The sequence below is a fragment of the Delphinus delphis genome, chromosome 11 (genome assembly GCF_949987515.2).
Source record: "Delphinus delphis chromosome 11, mDelDel1.2, whole genome shotgun sequence".
In the NCBI taxonomy this organism is placed as follows: Eukaryota; Metazoa; Chordata; class Mammalia; order Artiodactyla; family Delphinidae; genus Delphinus; species Delphinus delphis.
The window spans coordinates 52194880-52215189 of record NC_082693.1 but is presented as its reverse complement, the minus strand read 5'-3'; the positions used below and the strand labels follow the sequence as shown (position 1 = coordinate 52215189).

Here is a 20310-nt window from a genome sequence, read left to right as displayed (position 1 = left end):
GGGGCTGGACCGCCTCCTCCGGAAGTGGCTTGGAGGCTGTTGTGCTGGTGTTGTCTGCCCTCGGAAAGGCACTTGGGTGTGCCGTTCTGACATGGCGGACCCTAAACCCTGCTACCCCTGCTCCTCCATCGAGGACGACTTCAACTATGGCAGCTGCGTGGCCTCCGCCAGCGTGCACATCCGAATGGGTACGTCGCCGGGCCCGTCTCGGCCGCGCCTAGTCGGTCCCGCCGCGCCGCCGGCCTCGGAGGCGAGCATCCTCACCGGCCGGGCTCGGGGGAGAGCACGGGTGTCCTGGGGTTCAGAGGGCAGCCTTCCCTTCTCCTGCCAGCCCCGCCGGCTCGGAGGAAGAGCGTTCTCCCTCCGCAGGGGCTCAGCGGGAGAGGAGGTGGTTCCCCAGCTGTGCGCTCAGAAACCGGAACCCATCGTGCCTTAAACCCTGTGTTCGGTGGGGAAGGGGACAGTTGAAAACCTCAGTAGCCTGAATTTGGCATCTTTCAGTTAAGAGAAACCTAGGGTTATTTTTTCGGTTAAAATAAGTTGATTATGTTACCATCGTGACATATGCGTGAATGGAGTTATCTGCTTGGATGTTTTTGGTTTAGGGGGTGTGAACTTGTTTCCAGGTTCCAACGTTCTTGTCTTCTTTGCTGGATTATAAGAACTGTGAGGGCAGGTACCATATCTATCTCGTTTACTGTTTTCTCTCTGCAGGACCTAAAACTCAACATAGATGTGAGGATTATTGAGGCATTTGCTGGAAATGGAAGTTTCCTAGGTCAATCAAAATGCCATGTTAGTTATAAGTTATTATGTAATATCCCGCGGGTAGAAATTATTTTGAATTTAAAATGCTCAGCTTCATGTAAGTGGAATTCATTGTCCGCTCTAGTTCAGCCAATTGATCACAGAAGCTGCAGCAGATTTTCATCCTATCCGGCAGCTGGAACTTGTTCTGGGAGAGGACTTATGAAGCGCTCATGAGCTAAGAATCTTGATCTGTATTTCTGGAAGTGAATTTTGGATCTATTTTGGCAATAGAACTCAGTTTTTGTAATAAAATTTTTTTAATTGTGGTAAAATACATAGTACATTAAAAATTTATCATCTTAACCATTTTTAAGTGTACAGTTCAGTGTGTAGTGTTAAATATATTCACATTGTTACGCAACTAATCACCAGAACTTTTTCATCTTGCAAAACTGAAACTCTGTACCCATCAAACAACTTGCCACTTTCCCCTCTCCCAAGCCCCACCACTCTACTTTTTTGTTTTATGAATTTGACCACTCTAGATAACTTCATATAAGTGGAATCATCAGTATTCGTCTTTTTGTGACTAGTATATTTCAATTAGCATATTTTCAGGGTGTGTTCATTTTATAGCATGCGTCAGAGTTTCCTTTTTAAGGCTGAATAATTTTCCATTGTATTATTTGTATATCAGGAAAATACAGTTTTCCATTGTATTACTTCTATTATTGCACCCTCACCAACCCTGAGCTCATCAAACTTTTTAGTATCTGGCAATCTGGTAGATCAGGGGTTGGCAAACATTTTCTACAAAGGGCCAAATGGTAAATATTTTCAGCTTTGTGGGTTCTAAGGACACTGTGGCACAGCTCTGCCATCGTGGTGCAAGAGCAGCCATAGAGGACACACACATGACAGTGTGACTGTGCCCAGTAACGCCTACAAGGTCAGGTGATGTGCTGGGTTCCGCCCTTAGCTGTAGTTTACTGACTCTTGTTGTGTTACTGACTCTGTAGTTTACTGACTCTTGTTATCTTGTTTTAATCTACATTTCTTTAGCTAGGTGAGTGCAGGTGAGCGTTTTTCTTTGTTTACGCAACTTTCTTGGGCTCCCTACCAATATTAGGGATATAGCAGTAACCAGATAATATTTCAGTTCTCTAGAGCTCTTATTTGGGTGGAGGAGTAGGGGAGATAGACCCTAAAGAGTCAAGCAAACAAATAGACTACTAACAGTGATAAGTTCTCTGAAGAAAAGAAACAGTGATGGAGTAGACTCTAGGGTCTAGAATAGCAGCAGTTTTAGTTCAGGAATGGCCAGGAAAAGAACTCGTAAAGGAGATGGCAGTTGTGTTCTACTGGAAGGAGCTAGCCAGGTGTATTAGTTATCTATTGCTTTATTAAAAATTACCCCAAATTTTAGATGCTTAAAACAACACATAGTTATTACCTCACACAGTTTCTGAGAGTCAGGAATCTGGGAGAGGTTTAGCTAGGTGGCTGTGGCGCAGGGTGTCTCATGAGAGTCCACTCAAGGTGTGGGCTGGGACTGCAATCAGCTAAGGCTTGACTAGTCTGGAGGATCCGCTTCCTGGAAACCTCATTCATGCAGATGTTGACAGAGGCCTTAGTTCTTTGCCGCATGACATTTCCATAGGCTGCATGAGTGTCATGGGCATGGTGGCTGGCTTCCTCGAGAGCAAGCAATCCGTGAGAGACCATCGAGGAAGCTACAGTGTCTTTTATGACCTAGTCAGGGCAGTCCCACACACCATCATCTTCCTTATTGTATTTATTAGAAGCAAGTTCCTAAGTCCAGTCCACATTCAAGGGGAGGGTATTTAGGCTCCACCTTTTGAAGATGTGTCAAAGAACTTACAGGCATATTTATTTCCCTCTGGCTACAAATTATTTTTCTTTCTTCCACATGCAAGCTAAGCCCCTCTAAAAGTCTTATCCTATTATAACATCAGCTCAAAGTTCAGAATCTTGTTATCTAAAGGTATGGATGAGGCTCCTTGCCTATGGTTCCTTAAGTGTAGCTCGTATGAGTACATTTCCTCTCAGACTCTGTGGAACTAAAGAATTTTTTAATTACCTGTATCCACACACCCAACATCCAAAGGTAAGACAAGCATAATTTGGTGGTATTTTTGCCAATAAAATTCTTCAGAAAACTTTGTGGGTCTCCTATGATTCTTACTGAGGTTCACTCCATTAGATAAAAGCCACACCCAAATGTCTTAGAGTGAGTTTTGGCTGAGATGATGAGTGACTGTTTCCTCAAGCCTCTCAGAAGCCCTATTGTTTGAATGATTTTTTCTGAGGTACAATGTTGGATATTTGTGAGGTTCGTTTTGTTTTGTTTTCTTTTTGGCCGCACCACGCGGCGTGCGGGATCTTAGTTCCTTGACCGGGGCTGGAACTCATGCCCCCTGCAGTGGAAGCGCAGAGTCTTAACCACTGGACCGCCAGGTAAGTCCGTTTGTGAGGTTCTAACAAAGGATTTTATCATCACATGCTGTGTCATCTTGCATTTTAGTATGAGCAGCAAGAAGGCAGCAAGTGCATGCTCTGTCTGGAAATCTCCTTACTTTGATCACCACTTCATTAGGCACATCTTCTACTTTCCATGTTCCCACAGGTGACAGTGTTGCTAAATTTTTTGCCGGTACATAACAAGGATTCTGTTTCCTCCAGTTTCCATAAGATTTTCCTCTCTTTACGTCCTTACCCACAGCCTCTGTAAAGGCGTCATCCTTCTATAGTTTCTTCAAGGCTCTTTGAGCTTTTACCTCAAAGACCTACCCACTTCTACCCTCTACCTGGTTCCAAAGCCTCTTCCATATTTTAGGTTTTTGGTACAGCAGCATCCCACTTCCAGGTACCAAAATCTGTATTAGTCTTTATTGCTGTGTAACAAATTACCACAAAACTTACTGGCTTGAGTAAATGTTTATTATCAGTTTTTAAGAGCCAGGCAGCTGAGAGATTCTAGCTCAGGATTTGTCATAGGTGTAGTCAGGATGCTGGCTGAGGCTGCAGTCATCTGAAGTCCTAACTGGTGGTGAAGGATACGCTTGCAGGAAGGCACACTCACATCACTATTAGCAGAAGGCTTCAGTTTCTCACTGGCTGTTGGCAGGAGACCTCACTTTCTCATGGATCTTTCCAGAGGGCTGCTTGAGGTTTCTCACAGCATTGGCAGCTGGCTTCTCCTACAGTGTTCATTCTCAGTGGGGACAACCTCCAAGAGGGTGAAAATTGGTTCCTGAGGTGGAGAGCAAAAAATCTCAGGTATTTCAATGGTTTGTAGCCTTCCAAAGAGTTGTGATACATAAACATATGTACAGTATATTTGTGGCATTAAAATTTTTTTTTAATTTGGCCATGGCACGTGGCTTTTGGGATCCTAGTTCCCCGACCAGGGATTGAACCTGGGCCCTCAGCAGTGAAAGTGTGGCGTCCTCACCACTGGACTGCCAGGGAAGTCCCTGTGGCATTAAAATTTTATTGGAGGGCTATTAGGATAAAAACGTTCAGAAGGCTTCTTAGATGGGCAATTAAAAATAAGCTTGATAAACACTGCTCTAGAGCAAGTGATCTAAGAAAGAGCAAGTAGGTAGCCATATTGCCTTAAAAAGTTTTTTTATTGAGGTATAGTTGACAGGTGTTGCCTTTTATGACTTAGAAATAATACACACTGCCACTTCTGCCTTATTCTTTTTGTTAGAAGTGAGTCACTTGAAGGGAGTGTCAGAAGTTAAACCATCATTTCATGTAAAGAATGATAAGGGCATTTCAGGCAGAGGAAACAGCAAGGGCAAAGGCCCAGAAGCAGGAAGGATTTGGCATGTTTGGGGAGCAGAAAGGTGGCTAGTGAGGGTAATGCATGGTGAGGAAAAGGAAGAGTAGTATATGAGATGAGTTCAGAGAGGTTCCATATCATGTAGGGCCTGTAGGCCCCATAAAATCTTCAAAGTTTTATTCTAAGTTTAAGGGAAGCCATTAAAAGTAGTTAAGCAGGGAGTCACGTGATATGGATTACGTTACAAAAAGATTGCTGACAGCTGTGGAGAATGGGTTGGGCCTACAGGTGGGACCAGTGAAAGCACAGAGACCAATTAGAAGGCTGCTTTAATAGTCCAGGTGAGAGATCATAAGACTGACTGGAGAGGCTGCAGAGACCAGAGGTGGTTGACTTTGCAGGTGGAAGCTATGGTAGTTGTTGATGGATTGGGAAAAGGGAGGGGAATGAGAGATGACTCCTACATTTTTGGCTTGGGGGATGTTGGTGCTGGTTACAGATTGGGTAGAAATGAAGAGTTCCTGGTTTAGCCTGTTAAGTTTGAGTAGAAAGGGGAGAAGTAGAAGGGGAGAAATTAGGACTCAAAAAAAAAAAAAAGAAATTGAGAGATTGTTGTTTGGCTTGTTTTCTTTTCATATCAGATCTTTTATTTTTCCCTGTGAGCTGCGTATGTATATCTTTTGCCACTTTTTATGTTAGTTATTCAAAATGGGTATCAGGTGTTACTTTTTGTGAGATTTTATTTAAGTTCTCATTTTTAAAGAGTATAGAAAAGCTGTGATTTAGAGTATCTGCATAAGGATTATTTTTATGATGAATTTATTGGCTTAGCATAGGTTTCCTTTTTTTTGTGTGTGATTTTATTTTTGGCTGCGTTGGGTCTTCGTTGCTGCGTGTGGGCTTTCTCTAGTTGCGGCGAGTGGGGGCTACTCTTTGCTGGGGTGTGCGGGCTTCTCGTTGCGGTGGCTTCTCTTGTTGCGGAGCACGGGCTCTAGGTGCACGGGATTCAGTAGTTGTGGCTCGCGGGCCCTAGAGCGCAGGCTCAGTGGTTGTGGCTCCCGGGCCCTAGAGCGTGAGCTCAGTAGTTGTGGCACACGGGCTTAGTTGCTCCGCGGCATGTGGGATCTTCCCGGACCAGGGCTTGAACCCGTGTCCCCTGCATTGGCAGGCGGATTCTTAAGCACTGTGCCACCAGCGAAGCCCCCTGCATAGGTTTCTTTAAAATGTTTTTCTATTACAAAAGTAATAAATATTTATTGGTGATATATTAAAAAAACAGATTAGCAAAGAACTGAACATGGAAATCACCCTCAGTCATACTGCCCAAAGAAAACCATTATTAACACGTTCACTTGTATTCTTCCAGTCTTTTATCACATATGCACTTGTGCACACGCACATACACAAATAAACATTAAACACACTGTTTTGACTGTAGAACAGGTCCATAAAATGTTAAGGATTAACATTGACTTTCACCGCTTAACTGAGAATATATATTATGTGCAATGGGTTTGAGTTACATAAGGTACATTGTAGGGTATCAGAAGTAAAGAATATGATCTTTTTACAGTCCAGAAAATCCCTTGGGGGAATAATGGTTTGACCTTTGGTTTAGAATTAAATTTGCGGAAACATAGCCCAAATAACATTGTCTATGGCAGATTCTTTGCTTTTTTGAAAAAGGCAGAAACGACTTCCCAAAGCTTGCAGACACCAGGGCCTTTTTAAGAAAGTAAGTTGTAGATTGGTTGTGGAGATGAACACTATTTATCTTCTTTTTGTTCAAGATTACCTCTGCCTAGGCCAAAGTAGGACTGATTGTCACTGTGATTGTGAGTCACTGGTTACGATATATGTTCATTAAAACCTGTTTAAGACATTAGGAAAAACTCACTATGTTTTGGAAAGGGTGCCAGAAGGAAACACTGATTAAGATTTAATTGCGGGGTCTTTAAGAATTAAATCTTTAGTATTTATGAAAATTCCCTTATTCTTACGAAATATTTATTTTATTATTCGATATTTGGCAGACATGCCGTCAAAGCACTTCATCATTCCTTGAGGAACCAGGTCTTTGGTAGGAATTTTTTTCAAAGAGAACATTTATCATATTCGCCTTGTCATGAGAGTCAAGAGACAATATCACATCTTTTGTTGGGTAAAAGTCATTCAATAGTGTTTTTCTTGCCTAAGAACAATGCTCTATAGAAGTTATGTGGCTCCATTATTGTTTCAGAATAAGACCTTTTCCCTGACTGGCAAGATTCACTTTTCATTAATTCAATATAAGTTTATTTAAAAGCATATAAAATTTAATGAGTATTTATTCTGTGCCAACTCCTTGGCTGGGTGCTAGGAGTATAAAAATTAATATTATTATCCTATTATTAGGGAGCTTTTTAGTCTTTACAGTCTAATAGTGAAAGACAATTAGATGTATCACTATAAAATAAAGTGACTAGAAGTATATTTAGGGTCCCTTGGGAACATGAGGAGGAACATTTAATTCAGACTGGGGAACTGAGAAAGGCTGAATTTTTTTTTTTAACATTTATTTATTTATTTGTTTGGCTGCATCGGGTCTTAGTTGTGGCCTGCGGGATCTTTTAGTTGCGGCATGCAGGCTCTTAAATGTGGCATGCCAGATCTAGTTCCCTGACCAGGGATCGAACACAGGCCCCCTGCAGTGGGAGTGCCGAGTCTTAACCAATGGACCACTAGGGAAGTCCCGAGAAAGGGTGAATCTTGAAAGATGATTAGCAGTTTGTTAAGGAGAGGTGAGAACTGTTGTTAATGTTTTGTTTCTGAAGCTGGTGGTGAGTTGGGTGTTCACTGTATCATTTATGTCATCTGTAGCTCAGAAGATGTTAATAAGTATTTTTAGATCATTAGGCCTTGGAGTTGATATTTGGAGTTGATATATGGATGTCGGTAATATTTTGAAAGTAAGAATTTCTTATATAGAAACTAGAGGTAAAGGTACTAGAAGTGAGAAATAAAAATAGGTGAGTGAAAATAAGTTTAAATATTGTTTGCCTTTTATGGAGAAATTCATTTTGGGGAAACATTTGTATTGCTTGGAAATTAAGATTTCTTTTTTAATTTTATATCTAACCATATGCTTTCTATTCCTGCTTTTCAGTTTCAACATAGCTTTGTTCTTTAAAATGTTCTGTTTTTAATCTTTTGCTTTGTTGTATGTTTTACAAATAATGCATTTAATGTTTTCTTTTTATTTTGATGAAGACATTTGTATTCTGGCCCATTAACTTAATTTTTTTTAAGCTCATGCTTCCTGGAGGATAGTTATCACTTAAAATTTTTGATTTTTGGGGGCGGCGTTGTTTTGTTTTTAGTTTTAGTTACAGGTTGCATTATTTGGATTAAGATTTTAAAAAGAATTCATATAACAAGTTAATGTTTCTAAGAAGAAATTTGATCTTGCTGTTCTTTGATAAATGCTTAAGAAAATAGTCATGTGTAACTTTTTTCTCTTTCAGGCTTTCTAAGAAAAGTCTACAGCATCCTTTCTCTGCAAGTTCTCTTAACTACAGTGACATCCACGTTTTTTTTATACTTTGATTCTATACGGACATTTGTTCATGAAAGGTAAGGTAATGACATGGTTCTGAATCATTTTCAGCCGTTGCATATCACTGAAAGGGCATAATATGAGCAAAGTTAGTTTTTTTTTCTATTAACTTTTAAGGTTAGAACGTAAAAAAGGTTCATTATTAGCTCTTGTAAATAAGTTTTGATAAGGAAAATGTTCTACGATATGGTATTTACCTCTAAACTTTTTAGCTTAATTTCATAGGGTTAAGTCCTCATTTCCTGGAATAGTGTTAAGAATTTTTAACTGTGTATGCAGTTTTTCTAAGTCTTAGTTTTTTGTGTGTTTATTAGACTTATGCCCTGTCCCCAAAGCCCAAGACAGTGCTTGAAAAGTAAAGGTACTTAAAAAACGTTTAACTTACCTTACTGTTGGTTCACAATTAGGAAATTTTCACTGAAAAGTTTTCAAAGGAGTTCCGTATGATTCATCCCTAATTTGTTTAAGATCTGACCTCCAAAATAATTATTTCCACGGCTAAAAGTAATATAGGTTTTTTATATTAAAGGAAAGGAAAAGTAGAGAATGAATATTTTCTTAGAAGTAGATAATTTCTATTCTCCCTTTACAAAAGGGGAATCTTGAACTATTAGTTTGCTATTTGGAGTAAAGTTCTTTAATTTAAATTACAGCTATATAGTAAATACCCTAAAAAAGTAGTTAGGTATAAAATTGGTTTATTATTTAATAGTTTTTATGTATTGTATTTTAGTTTAAAAAAGCAGTATGCTAATTGCAAAAATTATTCAAGTATGTTAGAAGTTCATGAAGTAAAAAGGCTAAGTCTTCCCCATTCATTGTGGGGAAGATTCTTCTTTTTTTTTTTTAATTAATTTTTATTTATTTATTTATTTTTGGCTGCATTGGGTCTTTGTTCCTGCTCACGGACTTTCTCTAGTTGCGACGGATGTGGGCTACTCTTTGTTGCAGCGTGTTGGCTTCTCATTGCAGTGGCTTCTCTTGCGGAGCCTGCGGGATTCAGTAATTGTGGCATGTGGGCTCAGTAGTTGTGGCTCACAGGCTCTAGAGCGCAGGCTCAGTAGTTGTGGTACATGGGCTTATTGCTCTGAGGCATGTGGGATCTTTCCGGACCAGGGCTCTAACCTGTGTCCCCTGCATTGAAAGGCAGATTCTTAACCACTGCGCCACCAGGGAAGTCCCTGTGGGGAAGATTCTTTGTCTTCCTGCTCCTCCCCATCTCACAGTCCTCAAATTTTCCCCATGGAAAAATAATTTCTTTTGACAGTTTGGTGTAGAGCCTTTCAGATTTTTTTTTCCTGTACTTTCACAAATACATAGACAAATTTTATTAAATTGGATAAAACTATAGTATTTTTAAACTTGAGAATGATTTAATTTTTTGTCTTTCAGTCCTGCCTTAATTTTGGTGTGTGCCCTTGGATCTTTGGGTTTGATTTTAGCGTTGACTTTAAACAGACATAAGCATCCCCTTAACCTGTACCTGCTTTTTGGATTTGTGAGTACTTTGACAATATCTGTTCCTTTAACATTTATTCCTGAGTTTTAAATTTATTTATTTAATTGAATGCATATACATGTGTTACAGTAACAGAACAAAATTAATGAGTTTTTTAAAAAAATTCAAGGCTTTACCTTTATGATAATCTTCTATCAGATAAAATCTAACTAGAGTAAGCATATAAAACAAAGATATGTAATTAAGGGGAAAGAGAAGCTAGAGGATGAAGCTCAATATCCCTAACTCTTATTTAGGATATGAGTTTAGCTACTTTTGACATGGCTTAAACAATGACAAAATAACAATGGCTTAAACAAGATGGTTTACTTCTCTTTCATATAAAAATCTGAGTGACTGTTTAGGGAAGTTCTCAGGGGCCCATTCATCTGCTGTGGTTCAGACATCTCTAAAGTGTTGCATGGTATAAGATAGCTCACGACCATATCTACATTCTATCCATTTATTTAAAAAAATGAAAAGAGAAAGGAGAGAGCAAGCCTTTTTGCTTTTTGAAGTTGTATGCCTCTCTGCTCACATTCTGTTGACTAGAATATAGTCTTGTGACCAGATCTAGCTGCAAGGGAGGCTGAAAAATGTAATGATTAATCTGAACAGTTGTGTGTTGAGGCAAAAATTCTGTTACTAAGGAAGAAAGAAAAAACGAATATTCAGAGACAGTTTAAGACTCTGCCACACCAAAGTACTACTTAAATATTTTATTCTTCCTGTGTTTATTTGTGTGAGGTAGTGAGGTTTTTATAAATGTGCATGTGATTTGCAGTTTCATTTTTATTTACATTATAGTGAGTGAGAATAATAGAATTTTCCATATTACTTTTAGAATCTTCCTGTTACAGATATGAAAAATCTAGTTGAGTTCAAGGAGTAATGGGATCACAGTTAGAATCTAAATATTCTCACAGGAGTTCCCTGGTGATCCAGTTGTTAGGATGTGGCGCTTTCACTGCGATGGCCTGGGTTCAGTCGCTGGTCAGGGAACTAAGATCCTGCAAGTTGTGCTGCACAGCCAAAAAAAAAAGGAATTCTGAATATTCTCACTTAATACATTGAGGTCTCATTTTCATTATGGTGGGCTTATTATCTGTCCCATATACTTCACAAGGCTGCTCTGAAGCTAAAATGAGATCATGCATATGGAATCACATTGAACTCCTGGAAATTAGAACATGTACATAACATAGTATAAATTTTACATGCATCTATGTAATTTCAATTTCTTTTTTTTAGACACTGTTGGAAGCTCTGACTGTGGCCTTCGTTGGTAAGCCATAATTATGCTTCCATATGTTACAGTAACTTTTTAATGTTGGTAAATGTTTTGGATAAAAACGTGTTTGGGGCTAAAGCTTACCATCATGGAATGTCATTAAAAAATATGGCATAGGATGAAGAATTCCTAAAATATAAGCAAAAATTAAATGTTTGTGTAGTTAACTGAGTTTAGAGGAAGTGGAAAAGAATTAGGAAGACAATAGAAATAAGAACAGTATTCATTTTGTTTATCCATTTGTGAAAATAAGACAACCATAGCTAATCTTTTCCCTTATTTAAAGGGAGCTTAGAAGAATTGATAACATGTTTGGAGCCATGTACTTTCATCACATAAGCTCAGTATCTCAAATTGTCTGCATTGAACTGTACTTTATTATTATATCCTCATATTTCATCAAATGGCACTACAAGAAACAGTGTTCATTTCTGTTTTGTATTTTGTGTTAAATATATATTTAAAAGGAAGTATCTGTTATAGTTACTTGATGTACTCTATGTAATGCCTCAAGTAAAAAGTTTTGTGATTTATTAACAATAAAAATTCTGATTAACTCAGAATGATTAATCTGGCATACTAAAAAGATCAGAATTGACTATTACTCTCAATAACAGTAAATTGTTGATCCTTATTGTTAATATATTTATCTCTTTCTGTTTTGTCATTACTATTTTTAACTTTTTTATGCCAATTTTATTGAATCTATTTTTTGGTAATTCATCTCTTCCTTTTATAAAAGAATCAGAATATAAATAAATAATAATAACAACTAAAAAAAATAGGGTTGAAATTTCTCAGCATAGAAAGGAAGTATTATTAATATTTACTTATTATTAGTGTTATTATCTATTAATGTTACTATTAATGTTATTATCAAGTCCATCTCTGTCTTCTCTGGCTCCCACCATTTGTAAGGGATGTAGGAGAGAGATTTATTTCAGGGTTATTGGAATCCACCTAATCTTACACTGAAATTTCTAATGAGAAGCAAAAGTGATTTCATGGTTTACCTTTTCTTTGTTCATCTTCCTAACCCTGTAATGGCATAAGTAGAGAAAGTCCAATTAGTTAGCATTTAGGAATAGAAAGAACTGAATAATTAATCCCCCTCAAATTAAAAATTACTTAAATGGTTTTGGGTTCAAAGTATGTAATTTCCTTTAAAGAGGTTATAATTTAGTATTCTGTTAAAATGTTAAGCAGTTGTATTACAGTAGCCATAGTCAATCCAGATGGTCATTCTAAAACTTCAGAAGGGAATTCGTTATATATTCAGTAAACCCCCAATAATGTACTCCAAGATAATGCAGATTTGGATATAAAGCAATTAGTGGTTGGTTTCTGTTCCCTATGGTATTGGTAAATGGCAGACAGCCCCAGACAGCCCCAATACTTTTCTTGCCTAGGAATTCCCAGCCAGCCACAGGACCCAGAACCATCCCTACTGAGATATATATATTTTTTTAACTTTTTATTTTATATTGGAGTATAGTTGATTAATAATGTTGTGTTAGTTTCAGGTGTACAACAAAGTGATTCAATTATACATATACATGTATCTATTCTTTTTCAAATTCTTTTCCCAATTAGGTTGTTATAGAATATCCTATTGATATTTAAGCCAGAGTTGACAGTCACCACTGTCAACTATGGTGATAAACTGCAGTGGGGACAGAAATGGGTGAGAATCATTTCACCATATCCCCCAAACTCCTAAACCAACTAGCTGTGTAATATCTCTCTAGTCATTTCTTTAACTTCATAATAACATGACCCCTTACGTTGTATATTTTGGAGCCTGTTTATTGCACTATGGGTGTGGTTTTACTGTACCAGTATTGAAGACTGAATAAGGAATCTTTCCATAATTGTTTTTATTAGCAAGTAGTACAGGACAAAATAAGGCATTTCTGTTATATGACAGAAAAAAACCTTTTTTTTTTTACATCCTCCCATACACTAACATTTCTTTTTTTAAAAAATTGAAGTATAGTTGATTTATAATATTTTATTAGTTTCAAGTGTACAAAGAAACCAATACTTTTTTTTTTAACATCTTTATTGGGGTATAATTGCTTTACAACGGTGCGTTAGTTTCTGCTTTATAACAGAGTGAATCAGCTATACATATATCCCCATATCTCTTCCCTCTTGCGTCTCCCTCCCACCCTCCCTATCCCACCCCTCTAGGTGGTCACAAAGCACGAGCTGATCTCCCTGTGCTCTGTGACTGCTTCCCACTAGAAAAAAACTTTTATATTGAGTATGTTTGTATGTATTTTAAATCCGTGTTTTGTAATTTTACAGTTACTTTCTATGATGTGTATATTGTTCTGCAAGCTTTTATACTGACTACTGCAGTATTTCTTGGCTTGACTGTATGTACTCTACAATCTAAGAGAGATTTCAGCAAATTTGGAGCAGGGTAAGTTATATATATCATGGTTATGATAGATAAGTATATTTAGTATTACCTAATTTTGAGAGAAGTTCTATACTGTTAGCTTTGGATACTTTAAAAATGGAGGGTAATGAGAGGTCATCCCTTTGAGTACTCTCCCAGAGCATGCTAGGAGATGAAAAGTGGCTTTGAGTCTTTTGCTTCCCCCGTATTGAAAGGGAAGTGAATGCGAAAAAATTTAAGCCTTCTAGAGAGGCTAGGCTTGCATGCTTTATAAATGGTATGAAATTTGCCTAAATTATTTAGATCTTTGTCTTAGCATAACTGTTACCAAATGTTACCTCTACATCTTTGTGGCAAAAGCAAGGTAATTATGATCCAGGAGTCTGCATGAACTTTAAAATCTTTTTGATCCATCTAAATTAACCTGTATCATTCTTCAAACTAATTAATATAGGGAATGATCCTTTTTATACTAGGATAATGGTACTGTATCGCCCTCACCTTGGTAAGAATGCATAGACTCTTTCCTAAGTTCACAATGGCCTTCTGTTGGCACATAATCACTCAAACATTTTCTGTTCTTTTTCCAGTTACAACACTAAAAATTTACAAGTGGTCTAGTTTTACAAAACTTTCTTTCCTCCTCCTTTTTTTCTGGTAATCCAGATTACCAGAAGTCTCTTGGGGGTAAAATATAGTTGGTCAGCCAACACTGACAATTGTGCAGGATGCTTATAGTTGTATTAGAATGGAGTTTGATTTAGGGAGAGGCAACATGTTTTTTTTTCCTTTCCTGTCTTATATGTATGTTGGTGGGGGGTGTTTTTTATATATTTGTATGTTATGTATGATTTATGATGTATATGTGGTTTCTCTCTCTGCTTCTTCCCATCCCAATCTCCATATGTACCCCTTCCTCCCATCCACTCTACTATAGACTCTAGAACTCCTTATATATCTTCCTTATATTTTAGCCTCTTCAGAATAAATTCTTTCTTCTTCCTTATCTCAGCTGAAACTCGATTCCTCCCTGAGAACACTGTTCTCTAGCTGCTCATTCCCCCACACCCTATGTTGTTTGGGATGGGGGGTTAGTATTGAAAACTGCTTCAGTCCCCTAATGCTCCTTTCATTGTTCCTCAGCATGCTGGACATTCATTGCTTTAAGGTTTATGCTGTCTGGCTATATGCTTCATACTCTTGCTCATTACTGTTACTCATTCCCTTTTTGGTCAAGCCTCCCTCATGCTTTAAAGACGATAGCATCAAACTGCATTTTAGGCCCATCCATCACCTTAGCTTCTTGATATCTCTGGACCTCTATCTACTTTGGCAGCTTTCATCTTCCTGCCGTGTCCACATCGTAGACGTCACATCATAGTGATTGTCATCACTAGGGGTTGTTTCATTGCTGAAATCTTAAATATCAGTGTCTCATTTTCTTTCTTCACCTTCTGTCCTCTATTTCTTTCATTTCTTTACTCCCACAACACCTGTCTCCTGTGCCTGTTCTTCAGCTACTGCTATTGCTGTTATAAACCACTCTTCATCTCAGACCTAAGAGTCGCATGTCTTCTACTTAACATCCATGAAATTCTGCCAGACTAACTTACTAGCTTACAAGTAGGTAAAATTTCAGTTGCCTTACAGTTCTTAATACCACCTTCCCCATACTTCTTGGTGCAGAAGCTTTGGAGTTTCCCTAGGGTTTAAGTATGAAAAAGCAGGTCCTGAGTCCTTTTCAATCCTGAAGGATCTATATGGTGAGGTGGCAAGATACATCAGTCTAACTTAAGTATACCAGATGTATCCAAGAAATTCTGTGGCCATTCCAGCAAGAAAACTGAGAGCTGGAATCTCACCATGCCCTTGATTCACCAAAGTGGATTATAATACTATGTATGTTTAATTTCTGATTTAATTCTGTTGTTAAAGAACATATTTTATATGATTTCAGTCTTTTGGCATTTATTGAGATTCATTTTATGATATCTTGGTAAATGTTCTTTGCGTACTAGAGGAGAATGTATATTTTGCTCTTGTTAGAGGAGTGTTTAATAAATGTCAATTAGGTCAAGTTGCTTGATAGCATTATTCAAGTCTTCTGCAGGCTTACTAATTTTCTGCCTGCTTATTCTATCAGTTAATGCAAAAGTGGTGTTGAAATCTCCAACTACAAGTATGGCTTGGTTTGTTTCTCCTATTAATTCTGTAAGTTTTGCTTCATGTTATTTGAAGCTCTGTTTTTATATGCATAAATATTCAGGATTGTATGTCCTCTTGATGATCCCCTTATCATCATGAAGGGGTTATCTCTGGTAATATTCTTGCCCTAAAATCTACTTTGTTAAGATAGCCACCCCAGCTTTCTATTGATTGTGTTAGCATGGTATATCTTTTTCCATCCTTTTATATATAGCTTATTTGTGTCTTTAGAGTTAAAATCGTTTTCTCTCAGGCAGCATATGGTTGGATCTTACTTTTTGTCCAATCTGATCATCTCTGCTATTAATTGGCTTGTTTAGACCATTTATATTTAATGTGATTTTTGATATGGTTGGACTTAAGCCTACTCTGTTGCCACTTGTTTTCTGTCTGTTTGTCCTATCTATTCTTTGTTACTTTGTTTCTTTTCTCCTCTTTTTCTTTTGGATTATTTAATTCCATTCATCTCCTTTATTAGTTATTAGCTGTAGTTCTTTTAAATAGAGGTTGCTTTAGGTTTTACAGTATACATCTTTAAATTATCATAGTCTGCCTTCAAGAATATACCATCTCATGCGCAGTAAGTATACTTAGGTTGCTTCTCTTCTACCTTTGTGCTATTGTTGCCATAACTTTGTTCCACATATGTTATAAACCTCATGATACATTATTATTATTTTTGCTCTTTTATTTTTAACTCTTTAAGAGATTTAAAATATAGACAAAGCCTTTTATGTTCACCCACATATTTACTGTTTCTGTTGTTCTCCATTTCTTTGTGTAGATCCAAATTTCCGTTTAATATTTTTCTGTCTGAGGGATTTCCTTTTAACATTTCTTATAGTGCTGGTCTGTTAGTGTCAGCTTATGTGTGTCTGCAAAAAAATCTTCATTTTACTTTTGTTTTTGAGAGTAATTTTTGCTGGTGCAGAATTCTAGGTTTGGGCTTTTTCTTACTTTCAGTACTCTAAAGATGTCACTCCACTGTATTCTGGCTTGTGTAGTTCTGACAAGAAGTCTGCTTTTTTATCTTTGTGTCTCTACATAATATGTCTTTTATCCCCTAGCTACCTTTAACATTTTCTTCGTAATTTTCAGTAATATGATTAACATTTTCAGTAATCTGATTATGATATTCCTTGGTGTGTTTTTCTCACATTTCTTCTGCTTCTTGGATCTGTCAGTGTAAAGTTTTAATCAAATTTGGAACATTTTTGGCCATTATTTCTTCAAACATTTTTAAGTTCCCCTTCTTTCTCCTCTCTGTTGAGACTCCAACTACATATTTGCTAACCTTCTTGATGTTGTCCCACAGTTCACTGGTGCTCTGTTCATTTTTTTTTTCCTAGTCTTTTTTTCTCTGATTCATTCTGGTTAGTGTCTGTTGCTGTTTTCAAGTTCAATAATCTTCAGTGTCTAAACTGTTGTTAATCCCAATCACTCTAAAGGATATGCATGTTCACAGAATAATTTGTTATTGTTATTTGGTTAAAAAATGCAATTTTGTTTCATTTGTTCATTTATAGATTTTCTGTGTTCATTTATAGATTTTTAATTTCTAGAAGAATTAAAATACTTCTAATGATTTTTAGCTTATGTCAATATTTATGTTCCAATTGAAAACTTTAAAAATGATACTCTTAACTAGTTTTGTACACCATAAAAACAACTGTTGAATAGATAGCTGTTCTTTCCATTTCTGGGTGTTCTACAGTATTCATCGTACAGTAAAGAATTCTTACATTTCAATTATCAGGCAAATATCAGGATGGATTTATTTCTTCAGAAAATGTTGAATGGGTTTACAAAGTTTTTTGGTTAGGAACAATATTCTAAATTATTAATATTTTGTTTTTATAGACTATTTGCTACTTTGTGGATTTTGTGCTTGTCAGGAATCTTGAAGGTAAGTTGTTTTAGGATGGTAACTTGAAATATAAATAATCTCAAAAAGCTATAGGAAGCATCTTATGGTCAGACACTTGGTTATAATTATCTGGGAACATTTGTATGTAGAATGAATTTAAAATGATATTTTAAAAAATCAAGGTCTTATGCCAATATTATTGATGGAAAGGAAGATGAATGAACAAATGAGTTAAATTACATAGAAAGAGTCCCTCACTTGTAATTGCTAACCTTCAAGTGGCACATGTAATTCTGAATAAGAAATATATTTTAAATTATTTATATTTGGAATGCTACTGTTCAAAGTCAGGTGGGTAATTTAATAAAAGGAGGATATCCATTGGTTCATCCATTCACCCTTTCATACAACAGTAGTGGACCTGCCTTGCCTTTTTCTACTTTTAACATTTGTATTCAAAGTTGTACAGCATTATTAAATACATAGGTAGAATATATAACTTAAGAGCAAGTAACTTAAGTATTCTTAATGCTGTTTTTAAATATAAAATTATTATTTTAATCTCTTGCCTATAGGTATTTTTTTACAGTGAGACAGTGGAGTTGGTCTTGGCTGCTGTAGGAGCCCTTCTTTTCTGTGGATTCATCATCTATGACACACACTCCTTGATGCATAGGCTGTCACCTGAAGAGTATGTATTAGCTGCCATCAGCCTCTACTTGGATATCATCAATCTATTCTTGCACCTGTTGCGGGTTTTGGAAGCAGTTAATAAAAAGTGATTGAAAGCAGTGTATAGAAACTGATTCATTAAGTAATAAAGTTTGAGATATAACTAACTATTAAATACTTTTAAGATTTTATTTGTATGCCATGCACTATATTATAAAGTATAAATCTCCTTTTACTAGGAGATTTTAATCTTATTTAGAAAGGAAAAAGTATAAAAGATAAATTCCAGAGAATTATTCAGTATTAAAACTATATTAAAATGTTAATGACATTTCATTATTAAATGATATATTAAAAATTAAAATTCTGCTTGACAGTCAGATATTTTGACATAAAATATTATTAGTTTTTTAAAGTATAGGTTTCATTTAAAACTTACAGCAGTATACCAGTGACCAATGAAACTTCGGCAAATTCCTGACTGCATTAGTTTGCTAGGGTGTCATAACAAAGTACCAAAGCACCAAAGAGTGCGTGGCTTAAACAGAAATTTATTTTATTACAGTTTTGGAGGTTAGAAGTCTGAGGTCAAGGTTGTCAGCAGGGTTGGTTTCTTCTGAGGCCTCTCTCTTGGCCGGTAGATGTTCATCTCCATCTTCCCGTGGACTTCTCTCTGTACTTGTCTGTGTCCAAATTTCCTCTTCTTATAAGGACACCAGTCATATTGGATTAGGGCCCATCCTAATGACCTCAGTTTACTTTAACTACCTCTTTATAAAGATTCTATCTCCAAATACAGTCACATTCTGAGGTACTAGGAGTTAGGACTTTGCAGTGCTCCTAATGTTTGTGTCCCCCCAAATAATTTGTTGAAACCTGATGCCCACTTGTGATGGTATGAGGAGGTAGGGCTTTTGGGATGTGCTTATTAGGTCATGAGGGTGGAGTTTTCATGAATGGGATTAGTACTCTTATAAAAGAGACCCCACAGAGATCCCTTACTCTTTCTGCCACATGAGGTGACGGCGAAAAGACACAGTCTATGAACCAGGAAGAGGGCCTTTAAACTAGACACCGAATATGCCTGCTAAACTTCCCAGCCTCTAGAACTGTGAGAAATAAATTTCTGTTGTTTATAAACCACCCAGTCTCTAGTGTTTTGTTTTGGCTGCCCGAATAGACTGAGACAGACTTCATCATATGAATTTTCAGGGGATGCAACTCAGCACATAACACTAAGCATTAAACTATTAAACTGAAATAAATCAGTAGTATATAGCTTTAGCCTTTGGTGAGTTTCAGATGTAAATTTGACTCCATCACTATCAATTAATTTTTGAATACCCAGTTGCATAATGCTATACTCAAGTTTAACATAGCATCATAGGTAAGAGAATTTAAATTGGAATCCTTACTAGGCAACTTACTGGTGATGTGACCTTTGGCAAGTTACTTACTCTTCCTTACTTACGTCTTTTACCTTATCTTTATAATGGGAATAATAACACCTACTTTATTGGCTGTTATAAGGATTAAATGAGATGGATATATCATATAAACTAAGTGCTTATTAATGTCAGCTGCTGTTGTTAATTAATGTTATTGTTGGTCCAAAGGGAGAATGTACTGAATTGTGACTAGAGACCATAAATAAGCAAATGGAGATTTGACATTTAAAAAATATAAAACAATACCATTTTTCATCCAGTAAATTATTGTTTGGTTTGCGAAATGTAGTTTCTTTAATAAAAATCGTATAGACATGTAATTAATTTTTTTTAATGACAGGTAAACTTTTAAAAATTTATCTTTCTGATATGACAAATGTTGTAATTTCTAAGAGTGTAAAGAGATCACAAGACCAAGAAGTTTGACAACCACTGGTGTATTTATTATGTTTTGTAAATCGACCATAGTTATTCATACATTCTTCTGTTAATGAATTTTATATGGTTCCTCCTTTTTTACTGTCACAATCAGTACTGCCATGTGTACATCCCTGTGTGTGTCCCAGTGTGCATAGATATGAGAGTTTGCATAGGTAGGGAATATACCTAGGAGCAGAATTGCTGAATACAAGGGCATATGCAACCTCAATTTTTTACAGCAAGTAAAGGTGAAAATACCTAGACTCCACAAATAATAAAAAAGGGGAATTAGCAGGGCTTGGACAGAGTGACAGGTAACTGTAAAATGTACCAAGTGCAGCCAGGG

The 20310-nt window shown here is 36.7% G+C and overlaps 1 protein-coding gene across 2 annotated transcripts; it reads left to right on the top strand.

Moving 5' to 3' along the window:
* The first annotated feature begins 15 nt into the window (after positions 1 to 15).
* TMBIM4 (transmembrane BAX inhibitor motif containing 4) lies at positions 16 to 20039 on the top strand. Of its 2 annotated transcripts, XM_060025171.1 has the most exons (7): positions 16 to 188; positions 8065 to 8173; positions 9549 to 9654; positions 10906 to 10939; positions 13256 to 13373; positions 17418 to 17463; positions 18000 to 20039. In XM_060025171.1, exons 1-7 carry the CDS (start codon positions 92 to 94, stop codon positions 18204 to 18206), a joined length of 717 nt encoding a protein of 238 aa, XP_059881154.1. In that variant the 5' UTR covers positions 16 to 91; the 3' UTR covers positions 18207 to 20039. The 2 variants fall into 2 exon arrangements, with proteins under 2 accessions (XP_059881154.1, XP_059881155.1); XM_060025172.1 differs by lacking the exon at positions 17418 to 17463 and having other exon boundaries at positions 18022 to 20039.
* Positions 20040 to 20310: the final 271 nt, after the last annotated feature.